Source organism: Gorilla gorilla, chromosome 18 (assembly GCF_029281585.2).
Source record: "Gorilla gorilla gorilla isolate KB3781 chromosome 18, NHGRI_mGorGor1-v2.1_pri, whole genome shotgun sequence".
Classification (NCBI taxonomy): Eukaryota; Metazoa; Chordata; class Mammalia; order Primates; family Hominidae; genus Gorilla; species Gorilla gorilla.
Window position 1 is genome coordinate 28,403,234 of NC_073242.2, and position 25,197 is coordinate 28,428,430.

The 25,197-nt window shown below is 49.0% G+C and overlaps 1 protein-coding gene across 1 annotated transcript in view; it reads right to left on the bottom strand.

The window, feature by feature from the left end:
- Positions 1 to 25,197, bottom strand: part of LOC115932781 (titin-like) — a 136,791-nt gene that overhangs the window by 32,965 nt on the left and 78,629 nt on the right. Inside the window, 7 exon segments of the mRNA XM_063699572.1 lie at positions 2,698 to 2,881; positions 6,263 to 6,430; positions 9,464 to 9,640; positions 13,531 to 13,657; positions 16,591 to 16,666; positions 21,282 to 21,324; positions 24,676 to 24,822. Of these exon segments, the coding sequence (XP_063555642.1) occupies positions 2,698 to 2,881; positions 6,263 to 6,430; positions 9,464 to 9,640; positions 13,531 to 13,657; positions 16,591 to 16,666; positions 21,282 to 21,324; positions 24,676 to 24,822 (922 nt within the window).

Here is a 25,197-nt window from a genome sequence, read left to right on the forward strand (position 1 = left end):
CCCACACATTTTGATTTAGAGAGCACAAAGGGTATTGCCACCTAAAAGTAGCCTGCCAAGCAGGTCAGTGAAAAAGTCACCAAGAAGTTGCAACAATGCATTGCTCGGGCTGAGAGACAGACAAAGGGGGATTCTGCAGCAAGAAGAAACAGGCTAGACTCAAGGTAGAACTTCCCAACCACAAGGGAATGAACATGCAGAAATTCAGTCTAATCAAATAATTTAAAAGCTGAAGGGAATGTCAGCTATCATGCACTGGCAAGAAACAAAAATCCAACTGTTTTTTGAGACATGGTCTTGCTCTGTCACCCAGGCCGGATGGAGCGCAGTGGCATGCGTTTGGCTCACAGCAGCCTGACTCCCAGGCTCAAGCGATTCCCCCACCTCAGCCTCCCGAATAGCCGGGACTACAGGTGTGCACCACCATCCCACCTAATGTTTGTACTTTTAGTAGAGACGAGGTTTCACCATGCTGCCCAGGCTGGTCTTGAACTCCTAACCTCAAGTGATCCACCCACCTTGGCCTCCCAAAGTGGTGGGATTACAGGCACAAACCACCACACCTGGCCACCAACTTTTCCTTTAAAACCACCAGGGCTCATGACAGCAGTATTCACAAGAGTCAGAAAGTGGAAAAAACCTGAATGTCCATCAACCAGTGAACAGATCAACACAGTATGGTCTATCTGCACAATGGCATATTATTCCGCAATAAAAGGAAATGAAGCTACAACATAGATGAACCTTGAAAACATCACGCTAAGCGTAAAGGCCGCCAGTCACAACATTCCACCTATTGTGATGCCATTTATATGAAATGTCCAGAATAAACAATTCTACAGAGACAGAAAGATTAGTGGTTGCCTAGGGCTTGGGAGGTGCTGGGGAAAACAGGGAGTCATGGCTGATGGATTGGGGTTTCTTTTGGGGGTGATTTAAAAAAGTTCTAAACCTGACTGTGGTGATGGTTGGATTGTGTGATTTAAGTGGGTTAATTGTATGTTGTATGAATTTTTGTTTTCTTTTGTTTTGTTTTTCTGAGACTAAGTCTTGCTCTGTTGCCCAAGCTGGAGTGTAGTGGCACGATCTCGGTTCACTGCAACCTCCGCCTCCCAGGTTCAAACTATTCTCCTGCCTCAGCCTCCCCAGTAGCTGGGCCTATAGGTGTGCGCCACCATGCCAGGATAATTTTTGTATTTTTAGTAGAGACAGGGTTTCATCAGGTTGGCCAGGCTGGTCTCGAACTCCTGACCTCAGGTGATCCACCTGTGTCAGCCTCCCACAGTGCTGGGATTACAGGCGTGAGCCACTGCGCCCAGCCTACGTGTGTGAATTACATCTCAAAAAAGCACTTATTAGAGACCACTAGGATCTCTGCAGAGAAGGAGCTCCCACTCCCACCCCAGGCAAAGGATGAGAAACTCAGAGACCAACCTGAGAACCAACCCTGCCAGCAGCTGCTGTGTATCCTGGGGCTGGTCACTTTGCCTCTCTGACACTCAGTGGCTTCCCAGGGCAGTTAGACCAAAACCCACCTGGAAGGCCCTGCAGGACAATCACTGTGCTGACCTCTTCTCCTGCCCCCCACGTCCTGGCACACCATGGTCTGGCCACACCACCCTTTTTGTTTTGTAAACAAATTGAGCTCACGCTGGTCCTGAGGCCTTTGCACTGGCTGTTCCCTCTGCCCACAACACTGTTCCCAGATCTTCTCCCTGCTGGCTCCTTCCCATGGCAATGCAACCTCCCCAGAGAGGGTTTCCCTATCCCCTGCCTGAGTTGCCACAATGACACCCATCACTCCTCAGCCCATGGCATTGTCTTTTTTGTTTCCCCTCCAAAGCACTTAATAGCATCTGAATTTTTTTTTTTTTTGTAGAGTTGGGGTTTCAGTGTGTTGGCCAGGCTGGTCTTGAACTCCTCCTGGCCTCAAGGGATCCACCCACCACGGCCTCCCAAAGTGCTGGGATTACAGACGTGAGCCACTCTGCCTGGCAAATTTTTTTGTATTTTTTGTAGAGATGAGGTTTCGCCATGCTACCGAGGATGATCTCAAACTCCTGAGCTGGAGCGATCCGATCCTCCCACCTCAGCCTCTCTATGTGTTGGGATTACAAGTGTTGGGAACCACCACGTCTGGCCCTGCTGAACTGCTTTATGAGGGAGGAAAGTGAAGCTCAGATGGGTCTGAAGGGCAGGCCTGACGTCACATAGCTGGGGAGATGAGCGGCCGGGGACTGAACCCAGACGTCACCAACCCGAGCCTGCCAGCTTAACTCCGTGCTTCACCTCACGACCCTCACATCTCTTGTGTCACGTATGTCCTCAGTTTCTCTCAGCCCCGAGAGCCAGGACTTTAATTACCATCGTTCCCATTTTTGCCATAAGGACCCTGAAACTCATCAGGTCCAAGGTCATGTTCCAGGAAGGCGCTAGACCCTGCCCTGAGGTCAGCTGAGCTGAAGCCTGGTGCTCCCGTCCCCTGGCCATAAAGCACCGAGACTCTCTCCCAATTCAGCGCTGCAGGGACTAAGGTGGTTTTCCACATTGCTTCTTTAGGGGGCTCCATCCAGCTCCCACCCTCATGCCCTGATGAGCCGCCTTCCCCAAGTGGCTGGTGGCAACCTCAAAGAGGCCAATGTGGCCCTTCAAGTTGCCAGACACCCTGAGCAGGTGGAACCCTGGGGCTGCCCCTACCGTTCTCCTCTGCGTCCTGCTCCTGCTCTGTGCTGGCATAGGTACGCAGGAGCTCAGCGAAGGCGCCGTCTCGGGCCAGCAGCTCCTGGTAGGAGCCCATCTCAGAGATCTTGCCGCCACTCATGACGATGATGACGTCCACCTGCGGCAAGTAGCTCATGCTCTGCGTGACCAAGATCCGCGTCTGTGGGCAAAGAGGACACCCGGCCACGTCAGTGCACATGTGTGAGACTGCCTAGCTTGGCAGAGTGAAGACTAAAGGAGGAATGAGCCGACGAACACCTGGCGGGCAAAACTCAGGTCTGAAGGTGGGACACGCACCTGCGATAACAGCATCCAGGAGCAGCTGAACCTGTGCACACGGTCCTGTAACCTGCATGTGCAAAGGGCCTGCCACGCCTCAGGTGCTGAGCTAAAAGCTGGGGAAGGGCCGCAGGAGAAACGAACACTAGTAGAATAGTGCTTGCTGAATGGCGAAAACGCAGCAAAAAGGGGAACGGGTGTACCAAGTGTGCGGGTTTTGCAATTTTAACAAAGGTAATGGGGAAGGTTATTTTTTAACAAAAACCTGAATGACAAGAGGTAGGGAGGGAACCATACAAGTGTGTAAAGGAATAAAAGGATGGTGCCACAGCAAAACAGTTCGTATGCAATGGCTTTTTTTTTTTTTTTTGAGACAGAGTTTCACTTTGTTGTCCAGGCTGGAGTGCAGTGGCACGGTCTCGGCTCACTGCAACCTCTGCCTCCCGGGTTCAAGCAATTCCCGTGCCTCAGCCTCCCTCCGCGTAGCTGGGATTACATACGCCCGCCACCACACCTGGCTGATTTTTTTTTTGTTGTATTCTAGTAGAGATGGCGTTTCACCACGTTGCCCAGGCTGGTCTCAAACTCCTGACCTCAGGCAATCTGCCTATCTCGGCCTCCCAAAGTTTTAGGATTACAGGTGTGAGCCGCTGCGCCCAGCCCAATGGCTTATTTTCTTTTTTTTTTTTTTTTTTTTGAGATAGGGTCTCGCTCTGTCGCCCAGGCTGGAGTGCAGTGCTGCGACCTCAGCTCACCGCAACCTATGCTTCCTGGGTTCAAGCGATTCTCCTGCCTCAGCCTCCCAAGTAGCTGGGACTACAGATACGTGCCACCATGCCCAGATAATTTTTGTATTTTTTGTCAAGACAGGGGTCTCATCATGTTGTCCAGGCTCATCTTGAACTCCTGAACTGAAGCGATCCATTCGCCCTTGGCTTACAAAAGTGCTGGGACTACAGGCATGCGCTACCGTGCCCAGCTCTGGCTTAATTTTTTTCTAAAACAACTCCCGCTGTCAGCCACCCCCAAAACCACTACAAAATATGCACATGCATACATTTTATCTGCAAATCTGAAAGTTTGGGAAGACATTCATCAAACTATTAATAGAAGTCAGCATATGTTTCCTTAAACAGCTAACGGTCAATCTTTTCAGCTTTATGGATCTTACAGTTGCCATGGCACCAACTCAGCCCTGCCGAGGTGAAGTAACTGTAGATGATGCTTTAAAGAACAGGACACGTGCGGTGGCTCACACCTGTAATCCCAGCACTTTGGCAGGCCAAAACGGGAGGATTCCTTGAGGCCAAGAGTTTGAAACCAGCCTGGGAAACATAGTGAGACCTGTCTCCACAAAATAAAAATAACAATAAATTAGCCAGGCATGGTGCTGCATGCCTGTGGTCCCAGGAGCTACTCAGAAGGCAGGAGGATTGATTCAGCCGAGGAGCTGGAGGCTACCATGCCATGACTGTGGCACTGCACTCCAGCCTGGACAACAGAGGAAAACCCTGTCTCCAGAAAAAAAAGAAAAAAAAAATACATTGGCCATGTTCCAATAAAGTTTTATTTATGGACACTGATATCTAAATTTAATACGATTTTCAAATGTCATAAAATATTCTTCCTGTTTAGATTTCTTCTATTTAAAAACACACACATCATTCTTAGCTCAAGAGCCATATAAAAAGCAGGCAGTGGGCCAGATTTGCTAACCCTTGCTCTCTAAGAGAAGAATTAAAGATTAGGGATGCAGGATGAAGAGGGACTATTTTATTTATTTTATTTATATATATTTTCTGAGATGGAGTCTCGCTCTGTTACCCAGGCTAGAGTGCAGTGGCGCAATCTCAGCTCACTGCAACCTCCACGTCCCGGGTTCAAGACATTCTCCAGCCTCAGCTTCCTGAGTAGCTGGGATTACAGCCATGCACCACCACACTCGGCTGATTTTTGTATTTTTAGTAGAGATGGGGTTTCACCATGTTGGCCAGGCTGGTCTCAAACTCCTGACCTCAGGTGATCCACTGGTCTAGGCCTCCAAAAGTGTTGGGATTACTCACCGTGCCCAGCTTTATTTACTTTACATACATGCACACACACACACACACACACACACACACACACACACACACACACACACATTATAAGAATATATCCATATTCTTGTACTTTTCAATTTTGTTACTATGGGCTTGTATTACTTAGTAATTTTCAAAAATGTTTTGTACTATTTTAAAATATGTTTACACAGAATGTTAGTGGTATGTATGGGAACGATTACAAGAGGTCATGTAGCACGATGTTTCCTGTATATATACGTGTAACAAGATAACCCTATTTAAAAAGTTTACACACAGAGCAAAAAGACTTGAAAAAAATACAAAACCTCTAACCAGTGGAATGTGTGTAACTGCTTCCATTTTTCTTTTTCATGTTTTTCTTAATCTATATGCCCCCGATGGGGATGTGTTAGTTTTAAAATCAGGGGAAACAGCTGGTTGTGGTGGCTCACGCCTGTAATCCCAACACTGCAAGAGACCCAGGCGGGCAGATCACTTGAGGTCAGGAGTTCGAGACCAGCCTGACCAACATGGTGAAACCTCGACTCTACTAAAAATACAAAAAGTTAGCCAGGCGTGGTGGTGCGCACCTGAAATCCCAGCTACTTGGGAGGCCAAAGCAGGAGAAGTGCTTGAACCCGGGAGACGGAGGTTGCAGTGAACTGAGATCATGCCACTGCACTCCAGCCTGGGCAACAATAGCGAAACTCCACCTCAAAAAAATAAAATCAGGGGGAGAAAAAAAAGAGCCAGTGTGTACCCATTACCACAACTGCCCTATAAAAAGAACACAGGAACTATTTCCTATCATGTTAAGGTGTTGTGGCAATTTTCTGACCCCTCTACCCACAGACACCTCTGCAAGTAAGAAAATGCAGCCTGCTAGGTCACAGGCAATGTCTTGGGGTGGGATTCCCCGCTAAGAAGCCAGCCCCGTGACTTAATCAGGAAGAGAGGCCTCCCTTGGCCATGCAGAGGCAATGAGGTTAACTCTGCACGGAGGACTTACCCCTATAAAGACAAGTACAAGACGGCTGTCTTAGGAAGGCTTCCAAGACAAGCATGAGAAATGTGTTCTTTAAAGTCCAATTAAAAACAAAGAAAGCCAGAGAAAGTAAAGGACTCCTAAAGGGGACACGTTCTGACTTAACCAAAGGGCGAGACGGCCCAACACCAAGCCCCGCCCCGCCAGCAGGCACCTTGTTCTTCAGCATCCCCTTGGGGCCAATCACATTTTCAAAGATGTGTTTTCCCACATGGGCATCCACTGCTGAGAGGGGATCATCGAAGAGGTAAATGTCAGCGTTGGAGTACACGGCCCGGGCCAGGCTCATGCGCTGCTTCTGGCCCCCAGACAGGTTCACGCCCTGGGGAGAGACATACACAGGAGTGGGTTTCCTGGGAAATCTTGAGACTCACGATACGTAGAAGCAGGCCGAGTGTGGTGTGATCCCAGAACTTTGGGAGGCCAAGGTGGAAGGACTGCTTGAGGCCAGGGGTTTGAGACCAGCCTGAGCAATATAGGGAGACCCTGTCTCTACAAAAAAAAAAAAAAAAAAAAAAAAGAAAGAAAAGAAAAAATTAGCCAAGCCTGCTGACGTGCGCCTGTAGTTCCAGCTATTCAGGAGGCTGAGTGGGAAGATGGCTTGAGCCCAGGAGTTTGAGGCTGCAACGAGCTATGGCTGGGCCACTGCACTCCAGCCTGGGCGACAGAATGAGACCCTGTCTCTTTAAACAAGAAAGAAAGAAAGGCATAGAGCCTGCTCAGGACACAGCAGGTCCCGGGTGAAGGCCCTGCAGAGCTGCACCCACCTCCTCTTCTTTAAGTTTGATGCTGAAGGCATGAGGTCACGCCTGCACAAACCTGGAGCCAGGCCCCAGCTCCACCACCACCAAGGATGGGATCACAGGCACAGGGCTTAGCCCCACCTGTCAACTGGGCAAAAGAGAAAACCTGAGTCTCCCGTGAGGTGCTGAGCAGGGGACCTGGCGCACAGCGAGTGCTCAGCGAAGGGTGGCTGACGGCACCAAATCATGTTGACCAGTGGGAAGGCCCTGATCCCTTAGTCTCATGGAAGGCGCTGGTGGACGTGGTCATATTATTGTTACTGCTGCTGTTGGTGACAGCTGCCGTGTTTGCCAGCTTACTCTGGATCTGTCACTGTCCGGCAAAGCCACATATAGGTGAAGCAAGGCTCCGGCCTGGGGACGCTGAAATCCAGCCCACATCCCAGTCACCAGGAGGAAAGACAATGCATGGACCAGCAGCAGCGCCAGCTCCCAACATGACAGACAAGCCAACGTCGTTTCCCTATTTGGCTGGAAATCACAGGTTACTGCCCAGCCCCTCCTGAGATGCCTGCCCTGACTCCTATGCACTGAGGTGGGGTCCTGGCAGCCGCGTGCCTTCTTTTTGTTTTTGGAGACAGAATCTCACTCTGTCGCCCAGGCTGGAGTGCAGTGGCACAACCTCGGCTCACTGTAATCTCCGCTTCCCAGGTTCTCCTCTCACCTCAGCCCCCTAAGTGGCTGGGACCACAGGTGCACGGCACCATGCCTGGCAACTTTTTGTATTTTTAGTAGCGGTGGGTTTTCACCATGTTGCCCAGGCTGGTCTCGAACTCCTTGACCTCAGGCAATCCTCCCACCTTGGTCTCCCAAAGTGCTGGGATTATAGGCGTGAGCTACCGCGCCCGGCCAATAACTCATTTTTTATTTCCAAGGAGCTGCAGACTTATCTCAATTTTTAAACATCATTCACCACGTAAGAAAGCCGACAGAGCCCCTGGCTTGTAACTAAAAACAGAAATGGGCCAGTGCTTTGCACTCTTGATCTTCCAAGAGGGGACACACCAGACGACCACCACGGGGTGCCAGAGCAAAGTGGCCAGGCAAGCAGCAGGGGAGGCACCCCAGGCCTGGAAGGCTCAGACCAAGGTGTGGAGGTGGGCAGGGGCTGAGGGTTGCTGTGAAGCAGCAGGAAAACCTGGGGGATGGAGCACAGCAGGAGGGAGGGTCTGCAGTGGTGAGAGGCAGAGAATGGCCCTTTTAGAGATGACAAAATGAGCAGGTAACAACATGGACACAGGAACCATGCTCTCTGCAGCTCTGTGGCTGTGTGGCCTCAGGTAAGTCACTTGGCCTCTCTGTGCCTCCTTTTCCTCAATGATTACCTAGGTATAACAACAAATTCCACCCATGGGCTGGCTGTGAGGAAGAATTACATGTAAAATGTTTAGCATAGTTCCCAACATACAGAAAATACTCAAGTTATGGGCCAGGCGAGGTGGTTAACATCTGTAATCCCAGCATTGTGAGAGGCAGAGGCGGGCAGATCACCTGAGGCCAGGAGTTCAAGATCAGCATGGCCAACACAGCTAAATCCCATCTCTACTAAACATACAGAAATTAGCCGTGCATGGTGGCAGGGGCCTGTAGTCCCAGCTATTCAAGAGGCTGAGGGAGGAGAATCACTTGAACTCAGGAGGCAGAGGCTGCAATGAGCCAAGAGTGTGCCACTACACTCTAGCCTGGGCGACAGAGAGAGACTCCATTTCAAAAAAAAAAAAAAAAGAACTTTGAGAGGCTGAGGCCAGCCGATCACTTGAGGTCAGGAGTTAGACACCAACCTGGCCAACATGGTGAAACCCTGCCTCGACTAAAAATACAAAAATTAGCCAAGTGTGGTGATATGCACCTGTAATTCCAGCCCCTCAGGAAGCTGAGGCAGGAGAATCACCTGAACCCGGGAGGCAGAGGTTGCAGTGAGCTGAGATCGTGCCACTGCACTCCAGCCTGGGCAAGAGAGCGAGACTCCATCTCAAAAATAAATAAATAAATAAAAAGAAAGAAAGAAAAGAAAGAGAAAATGCTCAGTAAGTGTTAGCTATTGTGCTATTTTCAGTATTATGACTATCTTGACAGGGACTGTGAACATCTGAATCATCGACTCCCCTCCTCCCAACAGCATGCCCTCTGTCATGTGACTCTGCAGTCATGTGACCACAAAGGTAGAATGTACTTCCTTCTTGGTCCCTTGCCTTTGAGCTTGGCCAAGTGACTTGCTTTGTGAGTAGAAGGGACAGTGTACTTTAAGGGACATTGCATGCTTTTTGGGGGGCCTATCTTGGGCCTCTGCTGCCACCATGAGAAGAGCCCCCCTTTGGAAAGCTGTGGACCCCTCACCCCGGTCCCCAGCAAAAGCTCTGTAAGGGAGACCTGAGCCACACCCACAGCCTGGACCCAAGTTCAGCTGGCCTGCAGAGTGCAGCAGAGCCGCCCAGCTGAGCCCTGCCGGGTCAGCTGATAGCAGCAGACTCACAGACCACTGAGATTGTGAGAGCATTTGTTACACAGCAACAGCTGACTGATTCAGGGGCCAACATCCAACCTATACTGACCTTCTCGCCAATCTCTGTCCGATCCTCGCTGGGCAGGATTTCCAGGTCTGGGAGGAGGGCACAGGCCTGTATCACGGACCTGTAATATGGTTCCTCCAGCTGACATCCAAGAAGGATGTTTTCTCGGAGAGAATCATTCTGAATCCAGGCCTGCTGTGGCACATAGGCCACGGAGCCCTAAGTTGCAAATGGAGAACGAGGTGAGACAGACACACAGACAGATCTGATCAACGAGACAACAGCTGGCCCACCCGCCTGCTAGGAGGGCCTCACTTCGCAAGTCATTTTCATCACAACTATTGCTTTGGCAAGAGGGAAACTGACTCACAAAGGACAACAGATGCCAGGGCTGGGATCAGAACCCACAGCAGGTGAATCACTGACTCCAATATCAGGAGTCAAAGAGTTGATATCCTCGTTGATAAGATTACAGTTATTTACTTAGTAGCTAGCTATTAACTCAATGCCTACAGCGGTGATCAAAACCCCTGCTTCCAAAGAGTGGAAGTCCCTCACGTGACGGAAAACTACTTGATTACAGTTACGGTGGACGCGAAGATAAAAAGATATATGACACTTTTTAAGAGTCTAACTTGACTAGGCGCGGTGGCTCATGCCTGTAATCCCAGCACTTTGGGAGGCCGAGGCAGGCAGACTGCTTGAGGTCAGGAGTTCAAAGCCACCCTGGGCAACATAGAGAAATCCCATCTCTAAAAAAAATAGAAAAATTAGCCAGGCATGGCACTGTGCATCTGTAGTCCCAGCTACTTGGGAGGCTGAGGTGGGAGGATCACCTGGGCCCAGGAAATGGAGGTACCACGAGCTGAGATTGCACCGTGCCACTGCACTCCAGCCTGGACCACAGAGCAAGATCCTGTCTCAAAAAAATTAAAAGACTGACCTAGTTTGGGACATCCGGGAAGGATCTTTGAGGAAATATCCTTGCTAAAAATTGAAGCAAAGACTCCTATATCAAAGCATCCATTTCAAAGGCTTATTTTTATTTCCATATGTCAGGTATCACAAACAGCATGAGAATAAAGGCTAGAGTAAGGATATTTGTTTCGTGTATTTTGCTAATGAAAATGCTGAGGTAGTTAATTCTCTATATATTTACTATGTTTGTAGAAACAAAATCTTGCCATGTTGCTAAGCCTGGTCTCAAACTCCTGGCCTCAAGCAATCCTCTTGCCTTGGCCTCCTGAAGTGCTGGGATTATAGGCATGAGCCATCATGCTCAGCTCAAACATATGTTTAGACAAGAACCAAAAAGTGAAGAATGAGTCACTTTCATGAGGAGAAGAGGGAAGAGCATTCAAGTCCGAGGGAACAGCACATGCGAAGGCCTGGAAGTGAAAAGTACTTGGCACATTCAAGGAACGGAAAGGCCAGTGTGACAGGAACATCGATCAACCCTGTGAGGGAACAACTGGCAGAAAACACACCAGGGACAGCAAGGGGGCCTATAGGTGGTGGGGAGCATGGGCTTTATCAGAAGGGCAAGGGGAACCCCTGAAGATTTTTTTTTTGACACAAAGCCTTGCTGTCGCTCAGGCTGGAATACCGTGGCAAGATCTCAGCTCACTGCAATCTCTGCCTCCGGGCTCAAGGGATTCTCCTTCCTCAGCCTCCTGAGTAGCTGGGACTAAAGGCGCACACCACCAGGCCCACTGATTTTTGTATTTTTAGTAGAGACGGGGTTTCGCTATGCTGATCAGGCTGGTCTCAAACTCCTGACCTCAGGTGATCAACCTGCCTCAGCCTCCCAAGTGCTGGGATTACAGATGTGAGCCACTGCGCCCAGCCAGAAGATTCTTGAATAAGGGAATTCTAGAGAGGGCAAAGCTGACAGCAGGTCCCGGGTACCCTCATTCTTACTCTAAATTCTCAAATAATTAACCTGCTGACTTGAATATCCTAACTTTTAAAAAGCCAAAATGTCAACAGTGGTGCCTTACCATAGAACCCACAGAAAATTCAGACATAATATACACAAACCACACCGACTAAAACATTTGGGAAAAGATAAATATTTTATATACATTTCTAGCACTCCCCTTACCTAGGCAAAACAACCAATAATAAATAATCATCTGGCCTGAAATGCTAATAGTGCCAGGATAGCAGAAAGCTGGGGTTAAGGAAACAGAAAGCAATGTGGATCCCATCCGGATTTGGAATTTTCTTCCATTAATCTAGCTCTCATGGTTCATTCCTCTTATTTTATGGCAGGAACTTGAAAGTAATGATAAAACATTTCTTAAAACAACAGTTAAAGGTCATTAATTTGGACCCAATCACAATGTATACTTTCTAAAGGCATTGTATAATCAAAGAAAGGGTTTTGCTCTGAAATAAAAACAATGTCATAAACTAGACCAGGAGCGGTGGCTCACGCCTGTAATCCCAGCACTTTGGGAAGCCGAGATGGGGAGATCACCTGAGGTTAGGAGTTCTAGACTACCCAGGTCAACATGGTAAAATCCCGTCTTTACTGAAAATACAAAAATTAGCTGGGTGCAGTAATGGCAGGTGCCTATAATCCCAGCTACTCAAGAGGCTGAGACAGGAGAATCGGTTGAACCCAGGAGGCAGAGGTTGCAGTGAGTCAAGATCACACGACTGCACTCCAGCCTGGGCAACAAAAAAAACTCTGTCTCAAAAAAACCCACAACAACAAACAACGTCATAAACTTGACATTCCCAAAGGCAGATTCCAAGAGACAAATGTGCAGTTGCACAGACACTAAAGAGGTGCGGACAAGTACACCTGGGACACAAAAGGTTAAACAGTTAATAGATTTTTTCTCCTTGCAGGACTTGTCAGAGCCTTTAATTTGCTAATGTTTACTGTAAGTCTCCAAGAGGGAGGGGGCTGGAGTATGCATTATTTCCCACGCTTGTTTGAGCCTGGGGTTCTTTATCGCCCAAATGTCCTGCAAGATGAGCTGGCTGCAGACCACACTCCTGGAAATGCTGGTAGCAAAACTTCCAGGGACGTATTGTTACACTAGGAAAAGGCCTTCATGGGGAGTGAACTAAATGCAAACAAAGGCTGTTGATTTCCAGTGGGGATTATTTGTAAATGAGCCTCTTAAGCTCACTCCTGGGGAATTTCAACTTACTTCAAAGTACACTGTGTATTTAAAAGCAGTAAAACTGCAGTCTTCTTTTAGCTCCATATTAAGAATTCGACACTAAAAATTTAAACTGTTCCCTTTAAAAAATGTTCTAAGAAAATATTCTAACCGCATAAACATTTTTGTTTTGTTACATTTATAAGAATAGATACTCAGAGATCCATAAAGATAAAGAACAATCCAAAAAGACCCAAACAGACCAAGAGACACTCAGTGACAGGCAGAGACGCAAGGGAAGGAGACACAGGCTGCGTACCAGGGAGTCTTCATGTGTCTACTAAGTATTTATTAAGTGGCCAAATGCGGTGACTCACACCTGTAATCCCAGCACTTTGGGAGACAGAGGTGTGCAGATCACTTGAGGTCAGGAGTTTGAGACCAGCCTGGCCAACATGGTAAAACACCGTCTCTACTAAAAAAATATAAAAATTAGCTGGGCATGGTGGCGCATGCCTGTAATCCTAGCTATTCGGGAGGCTGAGGGAGAATCGCTTGGACCCAGCAGGCAGAGGCTGCAGTGAGCCGAGATCACGCCACTTCACTCCAGCCTGCGGGACAGAGCCTGACCCTGTCTCAAAAAAAAAAATAATAATAATAATGATAATAATAATAATAAAATAACAGCTTAATAAGGAGGTAACAAAATAAATATTTATTAAGTGCCTACTATATACTGGGCACTATTTTAAGTGCTGGGAGACAGATGGAAATAAATGATACCAAAATCCTGCCTTCTAGGACAGCACGGAACAGAACAGAAAGAACGAGAGAGAAAGAGACAGTGGACAGATACAGGAGGAGGAGGAAAAGAGACGTTGCTGCTTTCACTTCTGGCACAGGGACAGTCAAAAGAAACACCATCATTTCTGAGCTTTTCCTCAGACCACCAGCTTCCCCACTGCCCCTCCCCGCTGGTCCTCATCCTACCTTGATAGCCACGTGCCCCTCCACTTTGTCCATCTCAGCCAAGAGGGCTGAGAGCAGGGACGACTTTCCGCAGCCCACCTGGCCCACCACGGCCACCAAAGCACCTTCGGGGATGGAGAAGGTGATGCTGAAACGACACAACACACCTGACTCAGCCACGCTGAATGAGGCCTGCCGGGCTAATGCCCATGGCCACCGAGCCTCAATTTACCCCAAGTAGATAAAGAGAAAGACAGACAAAAGGCAAGACTGTACTAAACACTGAAGGCCTCAACATTCCTTCCATTTCTACTGCTGAGTTCAGTTCAGTGACCTGTCTCAGGGGGCCTCCAGGTGGGAGGTAGGTGACAGGTGTCCCTTAGAGAAGAGAGGCACGGAGTAACCTGAGGGATCCTGTCACAGTGGGCTTCTGGAACAGTTTTTGCCCCTCAGAGAGGCAGGAACTTCACTGGGGGCATGATGCAAGGTCTGAAAGGAGAGGACACCTCAAGACAAACTGGGGCCAGGCACGGTAGCTCATGCCAGTGCTGGTAATCCCAGCACTCTGGGAGGCCAACACAGGCGGATCACGAGGTCAGGAGCTCGAGACCAGCCTGGCCAACATGGTGAAACCCCATTTCTACTGAAAATATAAAAATTAGCCAGGCACGGTGGCAGGGCCTGTGGTCCCAGCTACTCAGGAGGCTGAGGCACAAGAATCACTTGAACCCAAGACGCAGAGGTTACAGTGAGCTGAGATCGTGCCACTGAACTCCGGTCTGGGCAAGAGCGTGAGACTCTGTCTCAAGAAATAAATAAACCAAAAAACTCTGACAGAAAAGCAGGCGTGTCCCACACACAGAAACATGGGGAGAGCCGGAGAAAGGTGTAAAGGGGTGAAGGCACAGGGTGTAACCAGGGATGCGATGGCACTGAGGTAGGTAGTGGCCAGACCTGGGAGCACCTTGAAATATGCCCTGGAAGGACGCTGTGCTACGACACCTGAACTCTGCCAGCCGGGAGCCACCAAAGGGTTGAAAAGGGAAACGCGTATGAATAAATCTGAGTTGAATTTCAGGAAGATGTCTCTATTGAAATCATCCTTTAACGAACAGCAGAAAGCAAAATAAAATAAGCTCAGCATTCTCCCAGCAAGACCGGCTGTCAATGGGGCAGGTCAACCCCAGGCCACTCCCACTGCTGACGGCACCTCCAGAGCAGGGTTTCCATCCTCCCAGGGAAGGGAGGGCACATCCAAACCTTTGCTGGACTCACTTATATGGAATGTGCTTTTATTTTTTATTTACCTGTATTTAGTTACTTAAGTATTTTTTTTTTTTTTTTTGAGACAAGAGTCTCACTCTGTGGCCCAGGCTGGAGTACAGTGGCTCAATCTTGGCTCACTGAAAACTGTGCCTCCCAGGTTCAAATGATTCTTGTGCCTCAGCCTCCCAAGTAGCTGGGATTACAGGCGAGCGCCACCACATCCAGCTAACTTTTGTGTTTTTAGTACAGATGGGGTTTCCCCACGTTGGCCAGGCTGGTCTCGAACTGCTGACCTCCAGTGATCTGCCCGCCTCAGCCTCCCACAGTGCTGGGATTACAGGCATGCACCACCATGCCCAGCTAATTTTTTTATTTTTAGTAGTGACAGGGTTTCACCATGTTGGCCAGGCTGGTCTCAGACTTCGGACTTCAGGTGATGTGCCCACCTTGGCCTCCCAAAGTGCTGGGATTCTGTGCTTTTTAACTGCCACCTTTCTGATTTCAGAGTATTAGTGGAAATGCTGATAGTCGTTGCTGTCACTGATTGTTTCATTCTTATGACACTGCTGCATGGTGACACTCATCAGGCTTTTTGTTCCTGTGCTGGGAGGGGAAAGGATTATGGGGCCTGAGTGGGCAGGAAGCCCAGTGAGACAGTACCTGCCACTGTCCACGTGAGACTGAAATATTCTTACAGAGGCTGATGAGAGAAAAGGGTTAGAGAAAGGTTCTGGGGTCTCATGGGGGGAAGGTAACTGAACAGGAAAACCACTGGGTCAGGAAAGGGACACAGATACAGATTAGTTGTGAAGCTCAACAAGACAGAACAGCTACAATTGAAGCAGGCAGGATTTAAGTTAGACATAAGGAAGAACTTCCTAAGCATGCAGTACCCCCATGAATTTTCAAGGCAGGCTTCCTACAGATTCTTTTCTCTGGAGAGTTTCTCTCCTTCATGATAAAATACAGCAGTGATTTGGCTACCCAGGCATGAGCTAAACCTCTAAAAGGGTCCCATCACCCTTGTGTTTTGCAGATTCCTTAAGGGGGCCTAAAAAGCTGTTGATCAAGGCCTCTGGTCAGAAAAAAATGAGAGGTGCTTGACAAGTTGCCTGGGGATAAGGTCAATTTTCTAGACTTCATGTGCTTTGGAAAGGTAAGGACTGTAGGGTGTGGGGTGCCAGATAGAAAGCTGGCAAGAAAGGGTGAGCTGGGCAGCTGAGGGGCACTGGAGTTCAGCAGCATCACAGCCTCTGACTGAGACTGGCCAATCAGCACACTCAGTGTCTGAAGGCATAGCGATTGCCTCACAGAGGGCACAGGACCCAATCTGTGTCAATAAGAAGCAGGCAGTTCTCCTAACAGTGGGATACACAGTGGGAGCTGTTGGGACCATTTACCATCACAAGTGGAGAGGATGCATGAGGATAAAGCAGACCAGGAGAAAGTGAAACAAAGAAAATATGAAGAAAGTTCCGATGGCAGAGTCCCTGGATCACACCGCACCTGAAAGTAGAACCTCCTCCCAGTTATGCGAGCCAAGAATCTCCTGTATTGTCTAAGTCTAGCTGTCCAAGGCTGCTGTAACTTACAATCACAGGGAACCCTCTGTGCTAGGCATCTGTGTCTGCTTCTCACGACAGCCTAAGCAGGTGTATCTGCACCCACTGTCCAGATGGGTAAGCTAAGTCTTAGAAAGGCAAAGTGAGTTGTTCAAGGTCACAGAGAGGGAACACGGTGGGAATTCGAATCCACGTTTGACAAAAGCCCTGTGGCTCTCTCCACGCCATCACGTGTGTCCACGTCCCGGCTTACCCATTCAGTGTGGGTGGGTCGCTCCTGGCCCAGGTGAATGTGGCATTCCTCACGGTGATGCTGTTCGTGCCCCCGCCTACGAAGCACAGAGACATGTCAGGCACAGGCTGAGCTGTGGGACTCCACATCAACAGAACGCTCTCTTTCTCTGCTTGAGTGGTTCAACCCCAGACGCTTGGCACGAATGGCGCTAGGCATTATTATCTGGTGGCATCAGCCACGGGTTCTGAAAGAAGAAACTCAACCTGCAGTTTTGGAGGCAGCCCCGGACCCAGAAAGCAGAAGGAAACTTCAAGAAGCTTTGTCCTTGTAAGATGGGGTTGCGCCATCTGGACGATCATCTCGGGAGATCACTGCAGAGGCGGGGGCCGCATGACAATTACTCAATGCTCTCGATGCCCTGGCCCTTCTCAGGCAGGTTCGGGGCAGCTCCAGCTGGGAGGGCCGAGCAGTGGCCAAGGTCAGTGGGAAACAGCTGGCGTCCACATGCAAACCTCTCTCCACTGGGGTGGCCAGCATCAGACCGCTGGGCCCTCCTTGAGGTTCAAAGGGAGGTCGTTCACCCTTCTCCCCACGTCCTCTATCTGTCTTCCTCCCCCAGCCACACCACCCTACACACAGCACATCACAGCAGGTGGATCTTTCTAAAACATCCATCACGATAAACTCAAAAAAAGAGGATACGGAACAGGAAATGTGGTATGAGGGCACAGGGAAGGGGAGAGTGTTGGAGACAAGACACATGTTAACTGATTCCATGCTTCTGTCTTCTTCTGAGACAGGATCTGGCTTCTGCACCGAGGCTAGAGCGCAGTGGTGCGATCTCGGCTCACTGCAACCTCCATCTCCCAGGCGCAGGCGATTCTCCCACTTCAGCCTCCTGAGCAACTGGGACTACAGGATGTGCACCATCACACCCAGCTAATTTTTTTTTGTATTTTTTGTAGAGATGGGGTCTTGACATGTTGCTCAGCCTGGTCTCGAACTCTTGGCCTCAAGTGATCTGCTTGCCTCGGCCTTCCAAAGTGCCGGGATTACAGGCATGAGACACCATGCCCGGCCAGCTCCACACTTCTAAAGCTCCTAGCACCTCTGTCTTCTTTTACTCTTCTTCCTGTTATTTTCCTTTTACTTCATGTCTCTCACTTAAAACAAAAGCAGGCCAGTCGCAGGGGCTCATGCCTGTAATCCCAACACTTTGCGAGACCGAGGCGGGCAGATCACCTGATGTCAGGAGTTCGAGACCAGCCTGGCCAACATGGTGAAACCCCGTATCTACTAAAAATACAAACATTAGCCAGGTGTGGTAGCGCATGCCTGTAGTCCCAGCTACTTGGGAGTCTGAGACAGGAGAACCGCTTGAAACCAAGGCAGAGGTCGCAGAGAGCCAAGATCGTGCCACTGCACTCCAGCCTGGGCAACAGAGTGAAACTCTGTCTCAAAAAAAACAAGGAAAACGAAAAAGAAAAAACAGAAAAGCAGCTCTCTGAATTATGAGCCACCTTAAGACCATCTAGACATAATACAGGAGTATTTTTTGTTTAAGTTGTCAAATGAAGAAATAACTTCCTCCATGCACCAAAAAAACAAAAAACCTACAGAGAGAGGAAGGTGCTGGTTAACCTAGATTAACTTTCTCCCTCAGCTCTTCTAAAAGAGTGGACATGGAATGAGGAAACTGGGAGTTGCTATTTAAGCAATTTAAGAAAAGCCACTGGAGAGAGAGAGGTTGCAGAGAACGGTTAGCTTGGGAGCTGGGAGCAGCCAAGGGGGCCCCCACTGGCTAGAGCGTGCTAAACATTCCAGGAAGTCCAACCACCTAGGAGGCCACTATTAGGGCAGGAAGGAGGGGCTGGGGTGCAGGCGGCACCCGGGGGCCTAGGGGTTTCCTGATGCTTGCATTGAGCTGTGAACAACTTCAGTAGCAAGAAACCACCCCCCGCCCACCGCCGGCCACCTCAAATTTCAGACTGTGTTTAGCAGACAAATTTGACCCCAGAGTAGATGGAATCATTGCCTTATGATGTGAGGGGATGTGGGACACTGGGACAGCAGAAACCAGATGACCACAGCCCAGGGGTGTTGGGAGGAAGAGTTCAGCATCCACTTGGGCCACAGTTCTCAACTGGAGGCAACTGTGTCCCTCAAGGCACATCTGGCAATGTCTGGAGCCATTTTTGGTTGCCAAAATTGGGGTGGACACTACTGTATCTAATGGGTAGAGTCCAGGGTTGCTGCTCAACATCCCACAGTGCACAGGACAGTCCCCAACCACAAAGAACAATGTGTCTCCAGATGTCAGTAGCGCCCAGGATAAAAAACCCCACACCAGGGGGCTGAGCTGAAGACGCTGAGACCATCTCACTCAGACCAGAGACGTGACAACTCCCAGGATCTCTTTATCATCTTCTATGCACCAGGTGCCGTGTCAAACGTGTCAAATGTTTAGGTGCCACTAAAGATACCTGAGCGCCTGCGAGGTGCCAGACACAGCTCACGCGGTATAACCGACGTTTACACACATTTAATCTTCTGACATTGGACTCTGGAGCCAGACTGTATGGGTTTGAATCCTGGGGCTACCACTTCGTACCTGGGTAGCCACAGGCAAGTTAGTTAACTTCTCTGTGCCTTCGTTTGTTTCTTTTTTGAGACAGGGTCTCACTCTGACACCCAGGCTGGAGTACAGTGGCATGATCATAGCTCACTATAGCCTTGAACTCCTGGGCTCAGCCAATCCTCCTGCCTCAGCCTCTCAAGTAACTAGGACTACAGGTGCACCACCATGCCTGGTGAATTTTTTAATTTTTGTAGAGATGAGGTCTCACTACATTACCCAAGGTGGTCTCAAACTCCTGGCCTCAAGCAATCCTCCAGCCTTGGCCTCCCAAAGTACTAGGATTATAGGTACGAGCCACTGCACCCAGCCTGTGCCTCACTTTTTCATCTGTAAAATACAGCTGACAATCATGCAATCAACCTCAGAGGGCTGTGGTGGGGTGTCTATGAGGCAGAGCACACAGGGCACTTCTCACAATGCTTGGCACATAGCAGGTGCTCAGTAAATCTCAGTGAGGCAACACCCTATGGCCAGGAAGAGCATGGACTCTACCGATGGGCTGTAGGTGTGAATGCTGGTTCTTCTTTTCATCAGCTGTGCAATCTCTGGCAAGTTTCAGAGACCAGTTTCTTCATCTGGAAAATGGGGGTTTCCATCACCCTCCTCCAGGGGTACCATGGTGAGTAATGGACAAGTTGGGACATTGACATCCTTGGAACGGAATGTGCATGACAGAGGCTTTATAAGTGAACGTGTCACTGCACTTAGTGCCATTAATATTTATTATTATTATTATTTTTTTTTTTTTTTTTTTTTGAGATGAAGTCTCACTCTTTGCCCTGGCTGGAGTGCAGTGGCGCGATCTTGGCTCACTGCAACCTCCGCCTCCTGGGTTCAAGTGATTCTCCTGCCTCAGCCTCCTGAGTAGTTGGGATTACAGGTGCCCAACACCATGTCCAGCTAATTTTTGTATTTTCAGTAGAGACGGGGTTTCACCATGTTGGCCAGGCTGATCTCAAACTCCTGACCTCAAGTGATCCACCTGCCTCAGCTCCCCAAAGTGCTGGGATTACAGGTGTGAGCCACTGTGCCCGGCCTAATATTTATTATTAAGTGCCTAGAGAGATGGTTACAAACAACATCCCTGGCTCAGGGGGATGGGCTGGGAAACGATAAATTAACAAGCTACAAAACAAACAAACCTGCCAATAAAAATGCATGGCCAGGTGCAGTGGCTCACATCTGTCATCCCAGCAATTTGGGAGGCTGAGGCAGAGGGATCCTTGAGCCCAGCAGTTCAAGACCAACTTGAGGAACAAAGCAAGACCTTGTCTCTCCAAATAAAAAAATTTAATATTGAAAAAAAAAAAAAAGGCCAGGAGAAGTGGCTCATGCCTATAAGCCCAGCACTTTGGGAGGCTAAGGCAGGTGGATTGCTTGAGCTGAGGAGTTCGAGACCGGCCTGGACAACATGGTGAAACCCTGTCTCTACAAAACATACCAAAATATTATCCAAGTATGGTGCTGTGTGTGCCTGTAGTTCCAGCTACTTGGGAGGCTAAGGTCAGAGGATCACCTGAGCCCGCGAAATCAAGGCTGCAATGACAGCTGTGACTGCGCCACTGCACTCCAGCCTGGGAAATGGAATGAGACCCTGTCTCAAAAAAAAAAAATAATAATCCAAGTAACACTCAGCCAAAGAAAGGTACTTTTGTTTCCCTGATCTAGATAAAACTGAGGCTCAGACCTAAGTCTACACAGCTTGTGGGTGATGGAGGCTGGCCAGCCTCCAGAGTTCTCATTTAGCCCAGAATAGAATCAAGGTCAAAGCCTTGGAAAGTGACTCCCAGGGGGAAGCCTCAAGCAGCTGCTGCCCCTCAGCAAGAAAACAAAAATGCAAGTGCAAGTTCACCCTCCTGGGAAGTGTGAGACAGGACAGAAGCCCAGGAGGCCAGGTTTCCCTTCCCTTCTGCAGGCTCTGCAGAACCCTTGTCCCACGGGGTCTCGCAGACAAGCGGCTGGGCAGAGTCAAACCTGAGGGCAGCCAAGGGAAAGAAATGCAAGTAGGGAGGACCCAGTGGGAGATGGGAAGGCGGCCACTTCCAGAAGCCAGGACCGAACACACACATACCGTCTTTGACAGGCCGTCGCTCGATGCTGTCAGGTTCCAGCTCCTCATGGGAGAGAAAGATCCTCAGGCGTTTGAGGGAGACACTCGCATATACAGAGAGCAATGGCAGGGGAGAGTTATTTTTAAAAAGCATTTTTGCAAAACCAACCAAGGTTAACTTTCAAGGGTTTCCCCGGGTGTGGAGGGGCACACACCCTCCCTTTTTTCTGAAGGTCCCACATTTCTTAGAACCAGTGTATACTTTAGAATTAAACAAAACAAAACAAAACAAGAAACAGGTTTTGGTTCTGCTTTGTTTTAAAAGCCCACAAAAGGTATTTCAGAAAAAATGGGCGAATGGCTGGGCACGGTAGCTCAAACCTGTAATCCCAGCACTTTGGGAGGCCGAGGCAGGCAGATCACTTGAGGTCAGGAGTTTGAGACCAGCCTGGCCAACATGGTGAAACCCTGCCTCAGCTAAAAAAAAAAAAATACATAAAATTAGCCTGGCGTGGTGGCACGCACCTGCAATCCCAGCTACTCGGGAGGCTGAGGCAGAAGAATCACTTGAACTTGGGAAGGCAGAGGTCGCAGTGAGCCAAGATCATGTCACTGCACTCCAGCCTGGGCGACAGACTGAGGCTCCATTTCAAAAAATAAATAAATAAAAATAAAAACAAAAGAAGAAAAGGGCAGAGGCCTGGTGGAAAAGGGACTCTGGAAACGTAACAGCAAATGCAACAGAGCCAATTCAAACAGCCCAATGGGACAGGCATTTCTGAGATACTCCAGAAAACTTGGATATGGGCTGAGTATTATTGTAAAAACTTATTGTTAGTTTGCTTAGACATGATGATGGTATTACATTATGTAGAAAGAAATGCATGCTGAAATATTTGTGGGTAGAATGTAAGGGGTCTGAGATTTGCTTTAAAATTATTCGGCAAATAAAGGAAAGAATGAAGGGATAGATAGCAGAGTTTAGCATCAAAAACAAATGAAGGGAAAGAGGGACAAGGGAGGGATACTGAAAAAGAATGAGATAAATCAACTGTGGCAAAATGTTTTGGGTTTTTTTGTTTGTTTTTGAGACGGAGTCTCGCTCTGTCACCCAGGCTGGAGTGCAGTGGCGCAATCTCAGCTCACTGCAAGCTCCACCTCCCGGGTTCACAACATTCTCCTGCCTCAGCCTCCCGAGTAGCTGGGATTACAGGCGCCTGCCACCACACCTGGCTAATTTTTTTGTATTTATAGCAGAGACAGGGTTTCACCGTGTTAGCCAGGATGGTCTCAATCTCCTGACCTCGTGATCCACCCACCTCGACCTCCCAAAGTGCTGGGATTATAGGCATGAGCCACTGTGCTCAGCCTTGGTTTCTTTATTTGAGACGACAGAGTCTTGCTCTGTTGCCCAGGCTGGAGTGCAGTGGTGCAAACATAACTCACTGCAGCCTCAAACTCCTAGGCTCAAGCGATCCTTCTGCCTCAGCCTCCCATGTAGTCACTGCAGGCGTGCACCCCACACCCATTTTGTTATTTTTTGTAGAGTAGGGGTCTCATTGCCCAGGCTGATTTTGAACTCCTGGGCTGAAGCAATCCTACCACCTCAGCCTCCCACAGTGCTGGGATTACAGGTGTGAGCCACTGTGCCCAGCCAAAAAATGCCGACGTTGAATCTGAGTGATGTGTACACGGGGTTCATGTTGTATTATTTCCTTTCTTGGAGACTGAGTCTCACTCAGTCGCCCAGGCTGGAGTGCAGTGGTGCAATCTCAGCTCACTGCAACCTCGGCAACCTCCACCTCCCGGGTTCAAGCGATTCTCGTGTCTCAGCCTCCAGATTAGCTGGGATTACAGGCACCCACCAACACATCTGGCTAATTTTTGTATTTTTAGTAGAGACAGGGTTTCCCCATGTTGGCCAGGCTTGTCTCGAACTCCCGACCTCAGCTGATCTGCCTGCCTTGGTCACCCAAAGTGCTGGGATTGCAGGTGTGAGCCATCATGCCTGGCTTTTTTTTTTCTTTTTCTTCTTTTTTTTTTTTTTTAATGCCAGCTTACAAGCTTTAAGCTATTCTACTTCTGTGTACACTTGACATTTTTCATAATAAAATGGATTTTTTTGTTTTGGACAAAGCCTGCAATCAGCGTTGTACTACCAAATTTTAAGGTTGATTTGCCTATGTAGTTAAAATGGAGTTTTCAAAAGGGATGTTCGCAATGCTCGGAAAAAGAATGTGAAAATAGTGCAGAAAAGTGACAGGAGCTTCCAGTAGTGCCCAAGTGTGACAAAATAGAAAGCCACCCCTCCTTACACAGTCAATGGCAGGAATTTTAGAGATTCTACAGGGTCTACATTGTTTTTAAAAAATAAAAACAAAAAACAAAAAAAAACAGGGTCTTACTCCCCTCACCCAGGCTGGAGTGTAGTGGTGTGACTATGACTCACTGCAGCCTCAACTTCCCAAGATCAGCTGATCCTCCCACCCCAGCCTTCTGAGTAGCTGGGAGTACAGGGGCACACCACCATGCCTGGCTAATTTTCAAATATATATATATATATATATATTTTTACATACAGGGTTTTACCATATTGCCCAGGCTAGTCTCAAACTCCTGGGCTTAAGAGATCCACCTGCCTTGGCCTCCCAAAGTGCTGGGATTACAGGCATGTGCCATCATGCCCGGCTATAAGGTTGGGGTTTTTCTTTTTTTTTTTTTTTTTAATTTTGAGACGGAGTTTTTGCTGTGTCACCCCGACTGGAATGCAATGGCACGATCTTGGCTCACTGCAACCTCTTCTCCTGGGCTCAAGCAATTCTCCTGCCTCAGCTTTCCGAGTAGCTGGGATTACAGGGACCCGCCACCACACCTGGCTAATTTTTGTATTTTTAGTAGAGATGAGGTTGCACTATGTTGGCCAGGCTGGTCTCGAACTCTTGACCTCAGGTGATCTACCCGCCTCAGCCTCCCAAAGTGGTGGGATTACAGGCATGAGCCACCGCGCCCGGCTGTAAGGTTGGGGTTTCTCAAAGCGTGGGTGGTCAAGACCTATCAGTGGGTTGTAAAATCAATCAACTCAGACAACAGCTACATTTTTGAAAAAAAGGATAGGAATGGCAGAGGAATAGGCTGAAGAGAATAGAGTATTTCGGAAAGATTCTTCCAGAGCATGGGAAAGCCCTGCTGCATTAAACTTGATTCATATACTCAAGTGCGAGTTCTCTGTCAAGAAGTCAAATGCGTTTTCTTTCTTTCAGGCATGACCAGACAAAAGCATGGCAGCCTTTGTCCGGGCCTCATGGAGCCCGACCGGGAGTGTGATCTAGAGGCTGCGCTCGGGGGCGCTTCCATGCTTTTGTGGCCTAGAACCCCAAGGCCCCCTCTCGGAAGTCGCCCCAGCTTCTCCCTGTACCTGCACGATGCTGCTGATGACCATCGGAAGAATGTTCAGGGGAAACCGGAGGATGTTGAACAAGGCCAAAGACACGAAGGCTGTCTGGGCATCCAGGATGTTGTTCTCGTCAATGGTCACATAGACGGCAAACGTGCACAGGGCCACCTGCAAGCAGAACGCCCAGTGCTGACTGCTGTGCCCTGAGGGAGAGTCATCACCCTAGGAGCAGTGACAGGCCCTAGAGACGTGCTCGGGCCCTCCCCAGGTGGCCACAACTGACCAGCTGCTGGAGCTCATGGAAAAACCTGGGGCAGTATCTGGAACATAGCAGGTGCTCACTAAACACTCTGGGAATGAACTGGATAAATCAACGACCAGGAGCCGAAAGAGCCGGCCTCTCCCATCAACTTTCTCAGCGATGTACTAGAGGGGCATTCTTAGTATTCGTCAAAAGCACCAAGCACAATCCCCAAGCCAGGCCTTTGCCCCTGCCATTTCCTCTGCCTGAAACCATCTTCCATCTAGGTGGCCACCTGACTC